The 21,911-nt window shown below is 42.0% G+C and overlaps 4 protein-coding genes across 5 annotated transcripts; 3 read left to right on the top strand and 1 right to left on the bottom strand.

Moving 5' to 3' along the window:
• The first annotated feature begins 53 nt into the window (after positions 1-53).
• On the top strand, positions 54-2,725 carry LOC106746393 (40S ribosomal protein S6). The gene is made up of 5 exons (XM_014622973.1): positions 54-148; positions 532-736; positions 1,465-1,610; positions 1,997-2,197; positions 2,469-2,725. The coding sequence occupies exons 1-5, from the start codon at positions 143-145 to the stop codon at positions 2,664-2,666; spliced, it is 756 nt and encodes a 251-aa protein (XP_014478459.1). The 5' UTR covers positions 54-142; the 3' UTR covers positions 2,667-2,725.
• A 1,498-nt stretch (positions 2,726-4,223) lies between these two features.
• On the top strand, positions 4,224-8,991 carry LOC106744632. The gene is made up of 3 exons (XM_014619557.1): positions 4,224-5,608; positions 6,123-6,260; positions 6,784-8,991. The coding sequence occupies exons 1-3, from the start codon at positions 4,344-4,346 to the stop codon at positions 8,363-8,365; spliced, it is 2,985 nt and encodes a 994-aa protein (XP_014475043.1). The 5' UTR covers positions 4,224-4,343; the 3' UTR covers positions 8,366-8,991.
• Positions 8,822-21,736, bottom strand: LOC106746091 (hemocyte protein-glutamine gamma-glutamyltransferase-like). Its single transcript, XM_014622299.1, has 8 exons — positions 21,620-21,736; positions 14,706-15,180; positions 13,887-14,113; positions 12,997-13,598; positions 11,880-11,977; positions 11,516-11,806; positions 10,394-10,554; positions 8,822-9,826 (listed from the first exon to the last, which is right to left on the bottom strand). Exons 2-8 carry the CDS (start codon positions 15,178-15,180, stop codon positions 9,542-9,544), a joined length of 2,139 nt encoding a protein of 712 aa, XP_014477785.1. The 5' UTR covers positions 21,620-21,736; the 3' UTR covers positions 8,822-9,541.
• Positions 15,681-19,930, top strand: LOC106746097. 2 transcript variants are annotated; one of them, XM_014622318.1, is made up of 8 exons: positions 15,681-15,996; positions 17,812-18,030; positions 18,107-18,238; positions 18,401-18,691; positions 18,796-18,846; positions 18,975-19,174; positions 19,339-19,498; positions 19,599-19,930. In XM_014622318.1, the coding sequence occupies exons 2-8, from the start codon at positions 17,838-17,840 to the stop codon at positions 19,757-19,759; spliced, it is 1,188 nt and encodes a 395-aa protein (XP_014477804.1). In that variant the 5' UTR covers positions 15,681-15,996; positions 17,812-17,837; the 3' UTR covers positions 19,760-19,930. The 2 variants fall into 2 exon arrangements, with proteins under 2 accessions (XP_014477804.1, XP_014477796.1); XM_014622310.1 differs by lacking the exon at positions 15,681-15,996 and adding an exon at positions 17,508-17,592.
• Positions 21,737-21,911: the final 175 nt, after the last annotated feature.

Here is a 21,911-nt window from a genome sequence, read left to right as displayed (position 1 = left end):
GATAAAGCGGCAAGTTGATTGGCTCCTGCCTGCGGTGATGCGAGTCCTTTCACGACAGCCATCACGGCCACTGATCGTCACGCGTACTGTTGCAGCGTTCTCTTTCGTTCATGGTGCGTGGTATCGTTTAGGTGTTGTCACGATGAAGGTAAAGATCCACGAATATTTCAATGATCTTATGTTTCTCCCGAAAAATCAAAACGTTTCACGGTACGGTGTAACGCCACGGTTATTGTGAGACCCGTATTTTTGTTGAAGTCACGTATTTTACACGCGACTTTCATCATGAACAACCTTGGTGCCGAGCGATCGTCCCGACTCAGAACCACTCAGTTTTGCGTCAATTCATGGTTAACGCGGATATCACGTATTTTTCTCGTTATTACTTAATTTCGAGTTGACTAAATTGACGTAAAACGGAGTAATTCGTTCTTAAGTGCTGTTGTGTTTTTACTAAAAAGAACCTAACCTCAATTCAAGTACCTTGAGTGTAGTCGAAACATTTTTACGAAGCACGTGTTACTTTTACAGCTGAACGTATCGTATCCCGCGACAGGATGTCAAAAGCTGTTCGAGATTTCGGATGAGCACAAGCTAAGAATCTTTTACGAGAAGCGTATGGGCGCTGAGGTTGAGGCCGATGCGCTTGGAGATGAGTGGAAAGGATATGTTGTCCGCATCTCCGGCGGTAACGACAAACAAGGCTTTCCGATGAAGCAGGGTGTCTTAACAAACGGTGAGTTTGAGATACACCTGTATTTGATGTGTCGTATTGATATTTATCAGAGAATTAATTCTTTAAAGAACAAAGTTGATCATCCTATTTCTTCATAATTTATTAGTAATCAATAAGTATCAATATTATCTGCAAATTCTCAGAAATTATTAGGATAAATGGTTAGTGCTACCATCTAGTCACTTTGTCATTCTTTTTGACAAGTTATTAAAAAATCTACTATCGTCCAAAATGGACTGTAATCACTATAATCGTTTTTTTTCCTGAGTTGCTGTTAAATTTGTAAAATCCTATATATATTTTTGCCATCTTAGTAAAAAAGCTCTAACAGCTTATTTGTATTATTTATATTTTTTAGTCTTGTTATGAACTTTCATAACCATGAAAAGAATTCGCTATGTATTAAATTAATTAAAGATAAACCTGAGAAGATAAGAGTAAGCGTTATTTTTTCGTTTAAATGATCTTAGTTACTCTTAGAATTTGATTTAAAAAAGTATCATTTTTGTTTACTATTTTGATGTCTGAGAAGTCATTTTTTATCGTTTTTTCTCCCAAGAAACATTCATTATTTTACTTTTGTGTTTTGATGACTAGATGGCAGCGTTAAATGGTAAACTTTGTTGATACATATCTTTTTTTCAAAATTCTATGTTGTACATTAGGAAATTGTTTAAATAGTTTCTGGTATATATATATGTTTAACGTGCCATGATATCTGTATGCAGGTCGTGTACGTTTGTTGCTGTCCAAGGGACATTCCTGCTACAGACCCCGACGCGACGGTGAACGTAAACGCAAGTCTGTCCGTGGTTGTATCGTAGACTCAAACTTGTCTGTACTGGCTCTCGTCATTGTCAGAAAAGGCAAGCAGGTAATGCGCAATCGCTGGCTATATTGTATTTTCTTAGGTAATATTCTTGTAGGACCCCATTCAATATATCGATATATTCAAGGTGATACTCAACTTTCCTTGAATATTGTCAAGAATGGGAGATAAAACTCGTTTCTTGATTTGGGAAACTGCGCTATAGTATACGTGCCTTTTTCTCAGTGTACGAGCGAGACACCTTTTCGTTTATTATTCAACTTTTGTAATAGTTTAAATAAATATCGTATAAATGATTTTCTATGTATTATATGTGTAAAATTCAAATTGAAAAGTAATTGCTTGGCCTCATCAAGGTCGATAATCATTAAAGCACCAAGCCAATGAAATTATTTATGACAGTTTAATAGTATAATGCAAATTCGTTGTAGGAAATCCCAGAGTTGACGGACAAGAACGTGCCACGTCGTCTGGGACCAAAGAGGGCGAGTAAGATTCGCAAGCTCTTCAATTTGTCCAAGAAGGACGACGTCCGTCAATTCGTGGTGAAACGTCCTGTACAAAAAGAAGGAAAGAAGGAACGTTTGAAGGCGCCGAAAATTCAGCGCCTTATTACTCCAATTGTTCTTCAGGTATGCAGTTATCTTCAGAGATTAAAGATGACATTTCTCAGAAATATTAAAGATAAAAGTACACCAATTAACATAATAATTAAATTAACTCAAATTGCCTTTGCAATTAAAAAGGAGAAAGTTAATATTTAAAGCAAAGGGCTCAGGGATTCATCGATGCGTCTAATTTAGATTAATTCTAGCAAGTTTGGCGATCAATGCGATTTACAATTTGCATAGAAATTGGCGCGGTGCAATTTTAAACGTAAACACTTTTGATGGATACTTGCAGAGGAAGAGACATAGGTTGGCGTTGAAGAAGAAGCGTTGCCTGGCACGCAAGGAGCAAGCCGCCGAGTACGCGAAGCTTCTGGCGCAGAGGCAGAAGGAGGCGAAGAACAGACGCCAGGAGGAGCTGAAACGAAGACGCAGCGCCTCTATGCGCGATTCTAAATCCTCCAGCCAGTCGGCGCCTACGTCGCAAAAGTGAAACGACTGAACTCCTACAATGTATTTACAAATTAATAAAAACAGTCCAAATTACGTTACCATTTCGACCTTGAGATCTGTTCAAGTATAATACGAGATGTGGAGGAACGAACTATCCTACCAATTTTATTTATAATCGCGAAATCTGTCTCGAGAGTTTTCGTATTAGCCGCCGAATATCGAGAGAACATCGTATAGGTTGGCCTTTCAGCGTTCCGCCAATCAGCTGATTCTGGCGAAGGATGAGGGCATGAGATAACGGTTAACAGAAAGTAAACAGCGCCCGACGCGTGTGCCCAAACAAATGAAGATCGACTGAATACCAGCGTTCTCCGGTTCTGTCCGTGGCGTTGAAAAATTATTACAGAATTGTTGGTAAACATGAGTTGACTTTCTTCGTCCTGGAAACGCGTTTTGTCCGCGCAGTTCGCCCGTTTCTCCCGGCCTCGAGTCTCTCCGTGCTGGGCGCTACGAATCTCTCTCTCTCTCTCTTTCTCTCTCGAAATCGTGAATCGTCGAGTGCAATAATCGCGAGTCCTCTCTCTCAAATCGGAACTCCCGTGATCTCGGCGAATCTCCTTCGGTATGTGCAACCTTTCACGATCATCACGCTTTCTGTGTGCGCTTCCTTTGTTCTTCCTCACTGCTGAGGATGAACAGTGTGTGTTTCGTTCTTGCGTGCGATGAAATTGATACACCGTCGGTTCTGTGACGTTTAGAGGGGAAACAGAGAAGAATGTCGCGAAGCGAGATCGGCGGCTTTTGATGCTCAAGGCGAAACGATGAGAATTTTGAAAGAGACTTTGCTCTTACGTTCTGTTTTGCAAAATTAAAGATAACGTTAAGTAAAACTTGTATACGTTTGAACTTAATACGTTGATTGCCGGGCTGATTTTTCATTGATTGTACGAAACCTGATAATTAAAATATTAAATATGTGGTACGTAAATATTATTTTAGATGCATATATTTTTTATTTTGTTTTACATTACCTCTTTATTGACTGTGTATGTTTCACGTATGCTTTACCATTCCTAGATCGAGAATTACATTATTAAAAAAAAGAAAAATCACGCAAGTAACTTTAATTATAATGATTCTAATTATAACGATTTTGACTTTATATATATACATATAAGTCTAAAAATTGTATAATTTTTTTATTTAGAGAATGATAACCCTGTAAGAAACATTAACACAACGTTATTATAATGATATTTTATAATATGTAACGTCTTCAAATATATAGCTCCTAATATCGTATACAATGTCATTGTTAACAATATTTAGCCCAAACATTAAAAATTAAAAATAATATATTTATTTAAAAATAATATTTTCCAATACTATGATTTATTACTTAAGAATATTATATCATCAAGTGATAGTGTAAAAATATTTGTGAAGTATTATGTCAAAATGTTTATAAATTCACATAAAATCAATATTTCGAGAGATTGATTTAATGTTTCTTGCTTGCTGGGGAAACATACGTGGCACCATGTGTATAAAAAATTTGGTAGATATAATTAATTATACTTTGCGTGTAACTTAATAAGATAATTCAGTAACGTCAATTAGCGATAACCACCACTTCGTTCAATGTGTTAACCAATTAAAACGTATAGATCGATTTTGACCTACCCACGCTTCTCAAATTGTAATCCAGGACAGAAGAATGTCGGTGAACGAAGGAACGAGACTCGAGAGGAAGGAGAAGTGCATAAGCTTAATGGGAGACGAGAAATCACTCGCGAAAGTCGGCGCGGCCAAGAGGGAGAAGCGTGCCACGCCGCACTTTGAGCTGCACACGAAGTCGTCCTTGCTGAAGAGGAAGGAGCCGAAGCAATACCCGATGGTGAGCCTGAAGAAGTTCCAGAATCCCGAGGGGGGTCGCATTTGCAAGAGACGAAGTGGAATAGTGAAGCAGAGCAGGAGCATGCAAGCTTTGAGGGCGGTCCTCATGCGAGAGAAGGACCCCCTTCAGGTGCTTGATTCTCTTCCAAGCAAGGTGACGAAGACGGTGCTTAGCTCGGAAAAAATCGTGAAGAAGTCGACCGTTCTTCCGCGGAGTGATTCGATCGAAAGTGTGCTCTGTGACGTCGGAAGATGGATGGAACGTCTGACCAGATTAGAGATCGAACCTCGGGACGAAACGACGCAGGAAACGATCAGGGAATCACACGTGGGAGATTCGCACACCTGCCCTCAAGACGATCGGCCGAGCGAGCACTCCCGCGACGCTCAACGCAGCGTGGCGATTGCGCTCATGTCCATGTCCCTTCAAGACAGCGAGACACGAAACGCCTTCAGCTTCATCGAGGATCACCCGTACGTGGAATGCCGTCGCAGAAGTCAGCCAGGCGACGACGAGACCGAACGTTGCAAGATTGAACTTCCTTACCGCGTGTCGGCAGCCCGAGGGAGGCCCGAAGATGCTCCTTCGGACGGGGAACGCTCCATTAATCCTTTCAAGTCGAAAATGCCGGTAGGAATCGCCAATAGTGGGACGTTTAATCCCGTTAGACTCGAAAGGGTCGACGCTGAAGTGTGCCAACACATCGTGTCGTCGAACGTCACTCAGCGCAAACGGAACGCTCGGACGACTATCGGGAGAGTTGCGATTCAGAGCGGAAACGTCACCGATCAGCGTGATTTCAACTTGGGGGACTCCGAGAGCGCGAAGTTCACGAAACCAGTCGAAGATACCCAGTCGGTCGCGAACAATTTCACGACGTCCAGCCGAAAGAGGCGTTTCTATCGAAGAAATTACGTTTCTTCTAACCCACCGGCTTGGAAACCGGCCGGAGTCAAGAAAACGCCTGCCGTGCAGGAGAGCGCAGCGTCCTTGACGCAAAACTCGTCCCGATCGTCGATGGTGAAGTCGGCCGCTTCGACGAAGAACCAACAGTGGAGTAAACGTTCGACGATCGAACACACCGAGTAATGTTCTCTCAGGATATTTTCCACTTTTTTTTTTATAGATTAGCTTGTCTACATTCTCCCGGATTATTACGAATTTTGCTTGCCCTTCTAGATCGCGCGAAACCTCTTATGTCGAAAATATAAAAGAATATGACGATATGGTAATGGAAAAGATGTTTTGGAAATTAAAAAAAATAGAGTTTGAAATAAGTATAGCGTGTACAATATCGTTCGAATCGATATCACGATGGAACAAACGTGCAATCTGGAGGGAGTTTTAACCCTTAGCTGACACACGGGGTTAAAAGTACCCCAGAGTGTTTTTGAACGCAAATTTTTCATAGCTGCGCGCCAAATTTGGTTCTGTGGCGTCACCTAGTATTAGTCGAGGCTTGACCCAATATTGATAAATAAAACAATTATACACATTTTTTCTCGCTGGGATCCAAAATACCCCCTATAGCACGTACGTTATTATTTTGACGTGTGTCAGCTAAGGGTTAATTTTGTCTCTTCTGTTATTAAATTTCAGGCCACTCGATAACAGCAAGTTTATGAACGTGCCTGTATCTAGAAGACGGTCCAAGGTGTCGATGAAAGAGAACAGAGATCCTCGCGCAGATCACACGAAATGCGCGTCAAAGATTGGCGAACATTTCAGAGACATTGAGTAATTAATTAATTTTATTTATTCATTTATTTGTTTATTTATTTAGTTGTATATCTTCATTATTTCACAGCTTTTTTCAAGAAGAGAGACCTGGTTCATACTTTGATCTTACCACACTCATTCACTCATATTTTAATTCTATTTAAAAATTATTTAAATTTCGCCTTTTTATACGTAACTATACTAATTCTTCGAATCTTCTATGTTCTTCTTGCCTTTTTTTTTTTATAATTAATATGTCCATAATTTAATCTAACGTAATACATTTTTTTTTATACAGGACATCACTCCATCGTATTATTCTGTACTTACAACCTTGCAAATACTGCTTATACGCATCCTTAATACGTTATAATTATTTATTCAGTTATTCATTAATTCGTCAAATTGACGAGGGAAAAATATACAAAATTAATACTATAATATGTAGAAATTTTTATTATATATTTTTATCTTAAGAATAGATCTCTTCAAACAATCCGATAATATTTACTCGGCAATTGCTTCCCATTTTTTCTTATAGAGAAGAAATAGAGGATACAAGACGAGCGAAAAATCTGCCGGGTCCGAGGTCGGGATCGAGGTCGAGGTCGAAGTCACGATCGCGACGCTGGCAGTCGGCCACGCGGAGGAATCCTCCGAGAGGTCAACGGGATATCGACGACGAGGCTCGTGTCGAGGCCGCTCCGGTTTACAAAAAGAGATCGAGATCTTCGAAAGTGATGTCCACACTGAAGAAGATCATCGACAGCTCGGTGAACGGCGAAGACGCGGCGAAGAACGTCGCGGGCGTGCCCTCTGAGAGAGAGAGGAAATCTTGGAAATCGACCAGCATCGTCGGCACGCAGACGTCGCCTCGTAACAACAGGCATCTCGTCGAAGCCGGTTGCAACACGATGCCTTACCAGGCCTTCTGCGCGGACGCCGGGGTCTCCTGCGATCTGATCGACTTGACAAGCTTGAAGCTTGACGACACTGAGTCGAGATCGACGATAATTCAAGTTAACCTGGAGGACGCTTCGATTCACACGATCGTGGCACCTCGTCTCGTCGAACACGATAAGAGCGACGTTGAGAGTGATTGTCTCATCGTCACCGAGGGACTCTTAATCAGTGAGCACGAGAAGACGCTGATGGCGGATGCCGATTCAGATGCAGAATCAGAGGGATATTCTGTCAACACGACGAAAATCGAGTCGGCAGAGACGTTGAATGAAGCGACAGACGGTAATTGTGAGTCCAGCGCAACGACGATCGCGGGCGGGGAGAAGGAGATTCTCGGGGCAAAATCGCCGGGAGATCTCGACGTTTCGACGAGAATCGCCGGCGATGAACACGAAGAGTCCACGACGAGTTGTGTCAGTGAGCACCGAGCGATCGATACGTGGCCGAGGAGCTCCCGCTGGACGTCGTTGTCGCTGTACGACTACGACGCGTCGTGCTCGGACAGTTCCGAGGAGCCGACGGAGCGGCCAACGGACGACGCGCCGGATAGCATTCCCGGCGACGTGTTGGTGGCCTTCCAGTTAGCCGCGGAATACGCGCGCAATCTTCAGCGAGCCGTCGCGCTCTACAACGAGAGCCTGATGTCCGGGGAGGTTGGCGAGGTTCGCGGGACGTCGACGCACGACGAAGGTCGATTCCATGAGAGCGCGTCCTTCCTGAGCTGCCGGGCCGACGCGAACTTCGAGGACGGCTCCTCCTCCTCCTTCGTGTGTTCCTCGAGCAGCGGAGAGTCCGTTCGCGCCGGGCATCAGTTGGAGCTGCGAGATCGCGGAGCCGGTCGAGAGGAAGAGGACGTAACGCGAAGAGGCGAGAAGACGTCGTCGACGATGTTGGTGCCGAAACACCGCGACCTCCAGCTCATGGACGTGAGGTCGCTCGCGCGGCTGCTGCTACGTCGCACGCGAGAGGAGGAATGCGCGCTCGAGCTGCTGAAGATGGAGGGACTCGCGAGAGACGAGAGGCCTCGGGCGTCCCCCCCGCCCGGACTCGTCCCGATCGCACTGCGCGGACACCTGGTCCCCTTCGTCTACTGCCTCCTGTGCACTTTGATCTTCTGGTATTTCCAGGCCTCGTTCATATGCCGCTCGGACGAACCGTGAGACCTTCCCCCCCCCCCCCCCTCCCCGAACCGGACCTCGCAATCGCCCTGTATCGCGCGGTATCGGGAGCGCCGACGCGCTCGTTCATTTTTACGCGGTGACATGGAAGTGAACACGCGGATTTTGATATCTGGTGACCCGGAAAAGTTCCTGCCGTTTTTATTTGAGAGAAATTACAAAAAATATACTTTTGTTTTCAAATTAATTTTATTCGTCGATGTATGAAGCTTGGAGTTGCGTCGCATAGTTCGAGATTATGTGTCGCGCACGCTCGGTCAGTTGGCAGTCGTAAAAGTTCGTGAAATTGTGACCAACTTTGAGTCGGCAGGAACTCTTCTGGTTCCCTGAGATTTCCGGTAAATTATAATACGTTACGTTTTGTTTCCCGTTCCAATAATAAATGCGCCGTAGCCCGTGCGCGCCGTATGTGCGGCTTGTGTCGATTGTATACTTGCGTTAGTTCATCGCTTTTATTCTGTGTTCTACGTTTTATGGAAAAATATAAATGTGCGAATATGTGGGAGGGTAAAAATCCGGATGTAAAGTTTGAGAAGGCCGCTTAGACCATACTAGTCCTAGTCTATAACAGGTGCTTTAAGCCTTTAGCCTTAAGAAATTGACCAATCACGTTCGATTATTCCCACATTCGACTGTGATTGGTCAATTTCTTAAGGGTTACAGCTTGAAGTATCTATTGCAGACCAAAACTTAAGTGGGGTCTACAATAAGAATTTAAGCTCTAAAACCTTAAGAGATTGTCCGATCACAATTGATTATTATTCTTCTATAATTCGATTGTGATCGGTCAATTTCTTAAGGCTTAAAGCATTGTATTGTAGACTAGGGTTTACGTATATAAAGCGAGATCTATAATGAGAATTTAAGCTCTAAACCTTAAGAGATTGACCAGTCACAATTGATTATTTTTCTATAATACGATTGTGATTGATCAATTTCTTAAGGCTTAGAGCTTAAATTCTCATTGCAGACCCCGCTTAATGCGAGCAACCACCTCGCTTTCCTCGTCTTCCTCCTTTTAGTGTAAGAATTCTGTTTTGTACATTGGTAATGTTATTATATAACATCAAGCAAGTAGTAAAAGTCCGCATAAAATGGTGATTCAAACAGTGAACGCGCCCGCTCCGAATTAAAATCCGAGGTTCCGCAGCCGGCCGTTCACTCGGCGTCAAGGACGTTGACGGTTGCGCAACCGGTGATGTCGACCAGCTGCTTCGAGGCGAAAGTAGCGATTATCTTCTGTTCCCCGGCTTTCTGGGGCACCAGCTGGTGTTCCACGTGGACGTCCTCCTCCGGCCCGACGTCGCGGAACGCCAGGGTCTTGTTTCTCGATAGACCGGGCCCGGCGTAATTGAACTGGCAGTCGGTCAGAGTCATCTTCAGGGGGTTTCTGAAGCTCAACGTGATGGTCGACGGTTTCCCGACCATCGGTTCACCTTCGATCTGTAATATGAAATAAAAAGGGATCTAGAAACGACTGTTACTACCTGGACAGGTTTTTATCAATAGTCGTTATTTGAAACTCGTTTCAAGCGAAGCACTTGGATTTGAATTTAGAATCACCGAACTGAAAGCCTTTCAGTTGAATCGCGATTACAAATGCAATGTTACATATATGTGATCCAAATAGGAAACTCTCAGACCTAATTCTAAATTCAAATCCAAATATCACGTGAGACAAGTTTCAAATATTAAATAACGGTTACAAATATCGTGTCACATATTATATGATTCGATTGAAAAAAACAAAACAACTCGAATCTAACTCTAAAATCATTTGAATATTTCACGTGAGAGGAGTTTCAAGTAAAAAACGATCATTAATGCGGGACTTGACACTAATTCAATTATCTCGCTCGAGATAGGTTTCAAATCACGACTATTGATACCGGTTTTAGAGACATTCAAAACAAGTAAGATGCCTTTTAGGCCATTAGATTCTTATGCTGGACAAATACGCGTGCAGGACAATCCCGAATCTTGGAGCGATTTATCGTTAATTCATCATACCTTAACGTCGATATTTGGCTTCAGGACTTGGAAATCGTCCTCGTCCGCCCAAGTTTGCCGAGTCTCCTTGACCGTGGCGATGCAGTACAATTTCATGATGCAGTACTCCACTAACTTGTCCAAGTAGTCGTTCACCGTCACCGTGAGCCTCAATTGTTCGACTATGACGGGGAATGTGTAACAAAGATAAGATTCCAGTGTTCATACGTTGACTCGCGCGTCGCAAGACGTGCATTTCATCGCCGCTACAGACCATCCACGCGACGAAGTCTCGGATATAACGGACGACGACGCAACCAAGAGTAAACATATCATTCTTCGTGTTAATCATTGTCTCCGAGGAATTCCGACGGCAAAATTAGCGGCAAAAAACCGCGAGATCGCCGAGCAAATCACTCTGCGATCTCGCGGTTACTTCAGCGACAAAGTCGCTGCCGCAGCGGCGATGAAATGCTAACCCTATGCTAATCCTAAGCGCGTAATATTATTTAATATTAAGTAGTATTTCTGGAATCTTAATAGATGGTTATATGTCCACTCCTAATAATATTTAAAAAATAATATTTAACGTTTCATTTTATTGTAATATTATATATATTTTTAAAATATTCAACTCTATGTATATATATAATATACATAATTGTAGTTTTTATTCCAAATTTATTGCAATACCAATTGTTTTATCGTATAGATAAAGTCGGAAGAATTTCGTGTAAAAATACGTTTTGTACTACGAAAATTATGTACACGTACATATATATTTCATTTATATATTTTTTTCTGTGTTATTATTATTTTATTTTTTTTTAATATTTTAAAAATATTTTTATAATATTCCCAAGAATATTGTGTGAAGTGGACATATAACATCGATAGAAGATTCTTGTAATATTAAGAAATATTGCATGACATTCTTCGAATATTATAAGAATATTACTTTGATATTCGAATAATAATCTAGGAATATTACGCGTTTATAAGGGAACGCCGTTGATTCAGCGTTCTTCTCCTTTACGTTCTCCACGCAAATGTTCACCACGTCTTTATCTATTTCCCGATCAAGCGGACGCAAGAAAAAAAAAGCATGAAAAATGATCTGTCTCTCTCGGTTTCTCCACTCACCGGCGTTCGGTTGCAGCACGAAGTCACCGGATGCTCTCTTCACCAAATGCGCCTTGACCCCGGTGTAGTAAACGCTGCCGGCGGAAAGGATGGCCTGAATGGTGCGCGACTCGCTGGATTTATTCTTGATATTCACGGTCACAGCGAACGACTCACCGATATTCACGCGTTCGAGCTCGACGAGGTCGAACTCGACGTCCTCCTTACCCGGCGACGGCAACGAGTAGAACCTTTTGGCCATCTCGGTACTGCGCACCGCCCTGTACAAGGTCAATCTCTCGACCTCGGTACCTGGAGCCGAATAATAAAATAGAACCCTGGCAACGAATGAAACAAGTGGAGCAACAACGTTGTGCGACGTTACCTTCCTTGGCTTTGTAAATCGACGTGATGTCCTGCCTGTCCTTGTCTCCGTTGGGATCGAAGATCCATGGCGCCTTCGTCAAGATCATACGGCCGATGCTGCAAAAAGGAATCCACAGGTTGTTTGTTTTTTTTCGCGAAATCAAACCCACTCGGAATGCAACGTCGGCGGGAAGTCCCGCCGTCAAGGTGGGAGGGATGGCAGAGATGATATAACGCCGGTTGCGTTCATCCGTGACGAGCATTTAACGACGGACTCGACGACGTTTCCACGCATTGCCACGATGTAAATATATCTCTACGAGTATCGTCGAATTATGCAAATCGCACGGCAGCGCAGACGGCGCGCTTTACTGCCTCGAAGGATCGTGATGACCATCGTGAGCCACGTCGTGGATGTGGATTATCAAACAGCTCGTAGCTCGCGCGCTTCCGTTTTCGTCATTAGCACCCCCGCCCGTCGCTCCTGCGCAGCCGACTCGTGTTTTTGTGTCCCGTCGTGCCGCAATGCTCGTCATTGCTATTTCCATCCGCGACGAATTCGCTCGCTCTCACGCGCCGCAACGTGGACGTTCTCGATTTTTCTCCTCGTTCTTTTTAGAAAACTGTTCCTTATTACCTCGGGTATCTTCCGACGGTTCGGTCCCGGGCTTGGACACGCGTTTTGGTAAATATCCGAAACATCTAGTTCTACAACTCGTAATTCGTAAATTCCTAACGCGTGGAAGCGAAGTTGCGAGCGAACTTTCGATACGCAGGTAGAACAGAAAATCAGGATAATATGAAAACGACGAGGAAATATACATATAGATAGAAATATATAAATATAAATATATATACAGGGTGAATCACGCAACGCGATCAACTTAGTTTATTCCGCTGTTAATGGACCGATTGAAAACTTTTTGTCTAATATAACATGACCAAGGTGAGCTTTAAGATCATCATCAACGATCGATTTTTCTCGAATGAGACGATAGAATTTCTACTCAAACAAATAATACTTCGTATATGTAGTGTCGATGAAACCAATTCTAGTCGGATAGGTAGAAATGCTGAATCTAAAGAGACTTCTTCACCTCCGTGTATTAAGAAAGGAACGCTCTTTCGTCACTTACTGATACTTGTTGCAGTCGATTTTCGAGTAGCCGAGCTCACTCTCCGGGTCCTCCTTCCACCTCATAAGGTCCGCGTTCACGGACGCCACCATGAAGGTGACGTCGTAATTGTAGCCGACGGCACCCTGCTTGATGGCTTCCACCGACGCCGGGCCGCACTGGTAGAAGCTGTCCGAGGGCTCCTGAGGGGTGGCGTCGATCGCCTGCCAACCCCCGTAACCCTTGGGCAAGTCCGGCCTCGCCATCCACACGTCGTTCCACACGTGGTAGTTCCAGATGGAGTCCTCGCCCATGAGGTTGTTCGGGTCGTACTCGAGCTCCTCGTTGTTGATGTCGTAGTAACGGTCCACCGAGAGCGAGGCGTTGGCGTCGTGCGCCGACACCAGATTCGAGACTACGCGCGAGGGGATGCCCAGGGCGCGGCACACCGTGCTGACGACCCCGGCGAACACCCAGCATTGGCCATACTTGACCTCCTCCCCGGTCTCCCAGAACTGCTCCAGGATCGGCACGCTACCAGTCCAGGCGGCCGGCGCGGTACCGTCGCTGTATTCGCCGTCCCACCGGCCGGTTATCACGCCTTTGTCGTCGTTGGAGTTCACCTTCGAAGTCATTCGGGTGAAAATAAAGAAGAAGGACGGCTCACTCAGAACCTTCGTAGAACGGAGAAAATGACGATGTCGTGAGAACGATGTCGAAATGACCTGTTTCATAGTCGTTTTTTCTCGTCATTCTTACATCTTATTTTCATGGCCATCGTCATTTTTTCTTTTCTACCCGGGCCCCGAGAACGGCGAAATTTTCCTCGTGAGGAACACTCGAGCGTTTTTAGGAGCACTTCCTTCCCTTCGAAAAACGTAACGTTGCTCATAACGATGTTTCGCACTTACGATTCTCGAGATCGCCCGAACCATCTTGACCGGATCGCCCCTGGAAATCGCCTTGATACCGGATCTCTCGAGCAACAATTGGCAAGCCGGCAGCACACACGCGTCGAATTGGCCGAAGACCCATTCCCTGCCGCGAGAACTACCCCACGGACCCACCCAGATCTTGCCGACGTCACTGAGGATATACTCGTCGAGTAGCTTTTCGTCCTCCAGGTACACCAAGTCCTCTGTTGCCAAGAGATGTACAAATATTGGCTAATTTTTTTTTCTTTTCGAAAATTCTATATTAGATCTAAAATATTAATCTTTACTCTGGGCTTAATTCCGCGTCTCGGAAACGTGTAGTGATTAAAATTTGATTCTGAATCCTCCGTTATTCGCGCGAATGTAATCATTTTAACATGAAAGTAATTTTTTCGTAATATTTCTAATTTTTATGGAAATAGTACGTGGACTGTCATAAAATATATAAATAAGATTTTTATGATATAATTAAATAAGATAAGAAATAAGAGTTTTATATAGATAATAGACACTTCGATATAAATAAATAAGACTTTTGCAATATTAATATGAAATAAGGCTTTTATGATGCGCATCGTAACTTCAGGTAGAACAGGAAGTCATGATTATATTCAAATGATGTCGAAATAAGGAGAAGATGATTGAATCATAATCAGAAAGTGAGTTACAGTCACGTCCTCACAATTTCGACATCATCGAGATTTTCTTCTACTTAAGGAAGACGATACGCGCGAGTGAAAGAGCGAGAAATACGATTAGAAGAATACGATTCGTTGAACACGTTTAAAATCGTACCTTTGAGCCACGGGTTGAAGAGCAGGTAGATGTCATTTTCATAATTGAAGGTATTCGGCGCCTTTTTTCTGCCGAGGGTGTTGGTCTCCACGTTCAACTGCCACACTCCAACGGGGCTGTCGATAGGGCTCCTGACTTCGATGGAGAGATCCATCCCGTGAGAGCCGATCATCCGGACGCCCCAAGCCTCCAAGTCAGTGAGGTAAGCCTCCCTGTTGGTAACCGTGTTCACGCCTCTGGTCCCCTTCAGCACGTTCGGGTTCGGGCCGAAGCTGAAGAGCAGCCGCACGATGTCGGTCTCATCTACGTACTCGCGATTGAACCTCAGGGCGACATTAAAGGGTTGGCCGCGTCGGAGGATCGAAATCGCCGGATCCTGATGCACCATCTCGAAATTGAAGGTGTGATGAGTCTCGGCGTTCTCCTTCTCGTACATGTGTACCGCCACCACCTCTAGCGGCTCTTCCGACGACATCTGGAAAGGTATATCACGCTGTTTAGCAATAAATCGCACATATCTTATAAGCACGTAATGTTATTTAATATTAAGCAATATTTCTGGAATATTAATGGATGGTTATACGTCCACTTCTAGTAATATTTAAAGAATAATACTATTTAATGTTATTGTAATACTATATATTTTTCATAATATGCCAGAACATTATGCGAAGTGGACATATAACATCAATAGGACATTCTTATAATATTGCAAAATATTATATAACTTTCTTAGAATATTATAAGAATATTATTTTAACATTGAATAATATTCATATAATATTCTAGAAATATTACGCGCTTATAGCGGAGATCTTCAGAAAGTCATCTTGAAGATCTCTTGCTCTCACCAACGCTCATCAAGTCGAGCGTAACATAACATATATATAACAACTGTAATTGTTTAACAATATAACGAATGTTACTGATATATAAAGAAAACATTGCTATGAGTACGTAACTATTGTAATATATGTGCGACGTAACGATGAGGCATGTCGAAGATTGCTCACTCCGCATGCGCAACTTTTGCTCTTCTGTTGCGTTCGATTTGGGCTTGATACGCGCTGTAAGCGTCGTCCTACCTTTATTATCCGTTAACCAAAGAGAGATAGAATGGAACGCTTACAGCGCGTGAACGTTCAAATTGAACGCAGCCTAGGCCCGTTGTCTCCATTTTCTTCCAGCCTAGCGTATTGTGTGGATCTTAGTGTGTGTCAAGCGGATTTTAGTGTATGTTAAGTTGTTAAAAAGTACGAAGGGAAGTGTTTGCAGTTGGACATTTTTGCCGGTAAGTACAAGTCTATTTTTCTTTCATCGATGTCGTTTGAACTCTCATATCTTCCCGTTGGTTATTAAGAATGTAGTTGTTGCGTATTCCTCATAGAAAAACATACCTAACCTATTCGAAAGTGCGAAAATAATGGTAGTTTTACTTCGTAATATTTTGTATGAACATAATAAATATTGTCGTGTTTATATTTCGCAATGTTCTTCTGTGATATTAATAGGTCACATCATACGTATATATTCTGCTGATTGTTTCAGAAACAATTAGGTTTATTAAATATTAATAATTATGTCACACATATATACGTATACACACAGGAGGGCTCTGATAGCCCACATAGGTGATTGGCTAGTTTAATATAAAATTTTCTAATTTGTGGTCCAACGGAAAAACTTCCGAAAAAAGACACCAGCCGATGTGTGTGTGTGCTATCCATTAAGCGGATAAGAGGACCCTTCCTAAACACAACACAACACACACACACACACACACACGCGAAAAGATTTCTTTGATTTATCTTCGTATCAAGAATTATATTGCGCGAAAGTAATGTATTAAACATTTTGATCCCTAAGATATTAAAAAGACCTGTGCAGGGGAAATAGATAGTGATAATATTAACAACTGTAATTTAGAAACAGTTGCAGTGCAAGTATTAATAATTGTAATTCAAATGTAAGTTCAGAAATTAATAATTGCAATTAAAATTAAAATTAAATTAAATTAAAATTAATAATTGTAATTCAGATATAAGTTCAAGAAGTTCAGATAATCAATTTTGGCCAATTTTAAGTGCTATATAGTTGCAGATTTTTATACCAACCATTCGTTATAGGCATTTACCATGATAATGCGAAAGCAAAAGATGTTGATGGTTTTTATTTTTAGAAGAAGCAAAATCCATTCTTGATACCGGTTTAACACGTTAACTGCCACGCGCATTTCGGAGGAAATCTCCGTCAGGCCAAATCCATTAAAATTTTTTGATAAGAAATATTTAAGTATATTAATTATACGATCCTGAAATTACTTATTAAACTATGTAATTTTTTTAGTTTTATATCGTACTTTATACTGTCAGTCGACTGATGCGGCCCGAACGGAAAGTTCAGTGTCAGTCACTGATGACTGACGTGGCAATTAACGTGTTAAATATTAATAAAGTGATTTTTCGAATTAAAATTTAAATTAAATGCTACAATATATGACGAGCAAAATTATTCGTGTGATATTAAAGGTCACATAGATTATTTCAGCTGCAGTAAATACATGTGAGAAGCCCAGTAAACAAGATTATATTAACCCTTTGCACTCGAGGGCTCCGGAGCGGAGCCATTTAAAATTTGTCTTCAAACTCTTCAAACTCAAATGCAAATAGCAAGAGCGGAATATCTTATACACAATAGTTTTTACGATTTGTCTTTGTCCTTATGTTATGAACTGAAAGTTATTTGCGTTGTCCCCATAGCGGAGCCCTCGAGTTTGAAGACAAATTTTAAATGGCTCCGCTCCGGAGCCCTCGAGTGCAAAGGGTTAATGTTATATAAATATGATGAAACACCGAATGTTACAAGTAATATTGCATGAGTGTTTCCGGTAAGTTACTGGTTAGTTGTAATTTCCCGCTCATAGATGTAACATGTAATATAACGATGTTATATTCTGGTTATGTATTTTAACGATATTTCTGTTACATCGTTTTTGAGAATATTGTTTACAAAAGGAACTCTTTAAGAGCTCATATTCGAGAGTAGGATGTCCGACAATACATTCTTCAGGGATAACATATATATATATATATATATGATTGTACAGAAGATATCATACAACTGTGGGTTGAAATGAGCTTACCCTATGCGGTTGTACAATTTCCGAAGGAAGGGACGTACTCTGAAATTCCGACCTCGTGGCTTACAAAAGACTTTACTCAATGCAGATGGCCAACAACAAAAAATGTTACTTTCTTTCTCAAAAAGAATAATCCACCAAAGGCAGATTGGTTGCTTTGTGATGTCAAAGTAGAATGCTACTGCAGTGAGTATGCGTAAAAGTGACAGTTATTCCGAATATGAATTATGCAATTTGATCCAATTGCACTTCGTATTTATAGACACTTTAGAACAGGCACGGAGAAAAGCGAAGGGTGCTAATTACTTAACTTCTTACGAAGAAAACAGAGGACGTGGAAAAAGGGTTGTACACGAGAAAAAATACGACGATACGTACGATACTTGCGATAACGGTGTGTATGATGATTGTAATAATTCAATCTTATCAAATTACGTCTCTATTTGCACGGAAAACCAAAGTTCCCTTTTCGAAAGTTATTATTATTATTAATTTTAATATTGTTCCAGTGATTTAGTACGAAACCAACTATTCATATTTTACTAACGTCTTATAGATTCGCGTTTACGTAAGACTGCACACAAGAAATTAAAAATCGATAAGAATTGGGATTCTTCGTCGGATTCTTCGTCGGGAAAAATGTCTTTATGTGACAAACAATTGTCGCGGGAGAAGCTATCCTCTTGTGAACGAGTTTCACAAGTTGCCGTCAAAGGAAGCTTTTCTACGCCAAACAGTTCCTTGTGTGATAAATCACAACTGCGGAAAGGTGATCCGTTGCAAATGGATGAACTTAATAATATTAATGAACCGTTGACATTTGAACCTATGGAAGTTAATGTGCCAAGTAAGAGTTCGAAATTATTTAATTTTCGATGTTAATAATGTTATCTCAAGTAAATTGGTATGTAAAATAAAATGTGTACGATTGATACAGTAGCTTTTGTTTAGATCTCAATGTTATTACAACCGATTCTCCGTTAGCTACGGTTGGCGACATTGGTAAGAATCTTAATTTACATTTACCATTATTGCGTCATTATACATGTTGCGGATACACGATGACGTCCTAATCAAAAGCAATATAGTAAGAGCAAGCTTATACGTTGTTACAATTTATTCTTCTTCAGAAAAGCTGATTTCAATTTGTAAGGAGACATTAGAGTGTGTAAAAAGTGTCGACAAAAGGCTGGGAGCTTTGGAGAAAAGAATTTGTGAAACGGAAGACCCTACGATTAATATGTTCGACGGTATACTTCCGATTAATTCCATGGAGGACCTGATAAAGTTCGAGGAAAGTCTGGAAACTATTGAAACAAGAATGAATTTTGTAAGCTAATTTTCGAGTATAAATAATATTTATAAATATATATTTATAAGTCATATTTATAAATAATACTTATAAATCATATAAGAGCGTGGTAATACGTTGAATTACATTTATCTAATTACGTGTGAATGTGTTTACGGTCTAATGGATTACGTGCCTTCCAGGTCGAATTTATGAAGAAAATCGGAGGAAAAGACAACAGAAGTACAGTGCAACGATGTATGAGCCGTTTATTTACAAATGAATTTGGCATTGCTTGTTCTTGGTGTGGTCGCGGGAATAATTATCGCATGTGCGATTTGAAATGCATGCGCGTTCTAAAAGGTAAGCTGTCTGAATGAGTTGCATATTTGTTTTATTTTTCGCCGAAAAATTGGTGAAGTTTCATCGGTAATATTAATTATACTATTGAACGTTTCATCAGGTATATTGAGAACCAAGGGAATCGACGAGTGCGACGTCGAAATTGTAGCAAGCGAATGGTTCCGCCTCAGCAGGCTTCGGTATGACCGGGAAAATAAAAAAAATTGTTCACATACAGTCGCATCGGATGTTCGTCAGGTAAAGGTACCTGAAGACACTTGATCCTCCTTTTTGACATTTTTGAGTGCCTCAAAAAATACAAGAGGAATAAAGAAACATTCTTATACCAAACAACATCACAGATATTTTAACGGTGCAAGGTGTCCTCAGGATCATCCTGAATATGTCCAGGATGTCCTGGGGGATATTTTCGAAATATTTAGTTGTGTCATTTTAAATATATTATATGAATATTCTTGAATTCTTTGAATTGCGAAGTTCACCGTTGAACAGAGGCGATTAATGCAGAGGAGCATTGAAGTTCGTGATTCGGAATTCCTTCCGACTGACCTAATATTTAATTATCGCTCAAATGACGAGCATCGCATAGATATAAGTATGACTCAGTGCACGATATTTGCTATAGCGGCGTTGCACCTGCGAAGAAATACCGCGAGCGGATCTTAGGCGTGCGGTCAGTATCCGCCTTTGATTCACTCGGTTCGATCGTTGCGCAAAAGTCCGGGAAAAATTGCGCGACCCACCTGGCGCATCCCCCTTAAGGGCACGATCGATTGGCGACATCGATCGTGGCGGCCTCGATCTCACGCTGATTCACGTCTCGGTCAGACCGATGAAATGTGGGGAGCAGCGCGGCGCTCACGCATTCCTGACCTTCCGGCGAATCATCGCGAGGCCATCCGCCTATACAGTATATTGGTCGTGTGTAAAAATCAAAACCGGTATTCCGGGATCCTTCTTGTTCGAATAAATCACACGTGGTTGCGCAAAGACCTCCGCTCCCTTCGTCGACGACCCGGAGTTGCGTGTATCGTAACAACGTGTGATCGACTTTACGCGCGCATCCCGCTCTTCCTTCGATCGCGCGTGTCACTCGGGATATATTCGAGTGCGATTATCCGAGAGTCTCAAGTCGGTGATAATTTTAAAAGAGCCGGTAATATGCGTACACGGAGAAAAAGGTTTCTTTAGATCCCGCATTTCCATTTATTTCACTAAAATTAGCCTCGTGGAAACGACATAGGCGAAATATTGCTCGTTTGAGTGAATATTTTATTGTCTCATTCGAGGAAACTCGATTATTTAACAGGAAGAACGCTACTGTTTGAAATAATATTTTTTAACCGAGTGAAACATCATTGGGTTACGATAAATATGTGAAATAGGACGAATAATCTCCTTGTGAGAAAATTCCCTTTCGTCCCGAGCAAATCGTTTATTTAAGACAAAGATACACATTCGTTGAAAAGTCTAACGATCATCGAAAAATTGGTTTGGATGCGACGAAATTGATTAGATTTGAAGGAATCTTTTTCGCGGTGTGATTTGTTTCGGGTAACTCGAATCAAGAAGGAGAGACATCGTTTCGCGTGACCTTTCACTTTTCCCGATAAGCGGCGAGTGGATCGGAGATTCGGATAATAATTCGGCCGGGTCTCGTTCGAGCGATTTTTGCTCGTAACGTGATCCTCGTGTGAATTTCAATTTCTCTCGGCGGTTTCAGTATACACAGAGGGAAAAACGCTGTTGAATTAATAGATTGAAGTGAACCCTTCTTCACTCAATAGCAGCGTACAATAATTGAAGCTAATATGTTTTATTTTGTTTCTTAATAACTCAATAAGACGGACGAACTGCCATGGAGCTTTTAATTTCGCGAAAAATTCCGAGAGTCTGGTTGATCGCCTAGGATTATCGGAGGTATTTGCATCTCATATACTCGCTAAACCTCTCAGGAGGTATCCGCTTCTTCGTATAAAAATGTGCCGCAATGCTTGTGGTAAACTTCATCCAATTAATCGATCATGTTTGCTCGCAAGTGTAACTACACGTATAAATTCTCTCGCATATGTAAGATAGAATCTTACATATATAGAAAAAGAAGAAAGTGTCTCGACCAACCTTGTACTCGAGTCCGGCAGAATGCGACGGAGAAGGAATGCACGGGATAGAACACCCACACGAGAAGCGGCGTTTAATGAGAAAGTTACACAGCGACTCGCGACTGACGTTCGTAAACGCGTCCCTGCCTCTTATATGAGGCGCGACTTCCTACGAAGCTGACCGCAGGGGTGTCCCCACTACCGCGGCGGCAATAATCGCGCGTGTAACTTTTTAGATCTCATGCGCGAATGAGTCGCGTAACCCTGAAGGAAAGAGAGCTCGATCGACTCCATCACTCGAATCACCGTTT

The sequence above is a fragment of the Dinoponera quadriceps genome, unplaced genomic scaffold (assembly GCF_001313825.1).
Source record: "Dinoponera quadriceps isolate SergipeBrazil2010 unplaced genomic scaffold, ASM131382v1 scaffold120, whole genome shotgun sequence".
Lineage (NCBI taxonomy): Eukaryota > Metazoa > Arthropoda > Insecta > Hymenoptera > Formicidae > Dinoponera > Dinoponera quadriceps.
This window is presented reverse-complemented; position numbering and strand designations above follow the sequence as displayed.

Coding starts and splice junctions, on each gene's coding strand:
- LOC106746393 (XM_014622973.1), top strand. Junction 1,611..1,996: donor TTGTCAGAAAAGGCAAGCAG/GTAATGCGCAAT, acceptor AATTCGTTGTAG/GAAATCCCAGAGTTGACGGA. Junction 2,198..2,468: donor TTACTCCAATTGTTCTTCAG/GTATGCAGTTAT, acceptor GGATACTTGCAG/AGGAAGAGACATAGGTTGGC.
- LOC106746091 (XM_014622299.1), bottom strand. CDS start 15,180: ATGTCGTCGGAAGAGCCGCTAGAGGTGGTGGCGGTACACATGTACGAG. Junction 11,807..11,879: donor GATTTACAAAGCCAAGGAAG/GTAACGTCGCAC, acceptor ATTCGGCTCCAG/GTACCGAGGTCGAGAGATTG. Junction 10,555..11,515: donor CGTGCTGCAACCGAACGCCG/GTGAGTGGAGAA, acceptor TCCCCGTCATAG/TCGAACAATTGAGGCTCACG.
- LOC106746097 (XM_014622310.1), top strand. Junction 18,031..18,106: donor CAAAGTAGAATGCTACTGCA/GTGAGTATGCGT, acceptor TCGTATTTATAG/ACACTTTAGAACAGGCACGG. Junction 19,175..19,338: donor TTGAAACAAGAATGAATTTT/GTAAGCTAATTT, acceptor CGTGCCTTCCAG/GTCGAATTTATGAAGAAAAT.
- LOC106744632 (XM_014619557.1), top strand. CDS start 4,344: ATGTCGGTGAACGAAGGAACGAGACTCGAGAGGAAGGAGAAGTGCATA. Junction 5,609..6,122: donor TCGACGATCGAACACACCGA/GTAATGTTCTCT, acceptor ATTAAATTTCAG/GCCACTCGATAACAGCAAGT. Junction 6,261..6,783: donor GAACATTTCAGAGACATTGA/GTAATTAATTAA, acceptor TTTTTCTTATAG/AGAAGAAATAGAGGATACAA.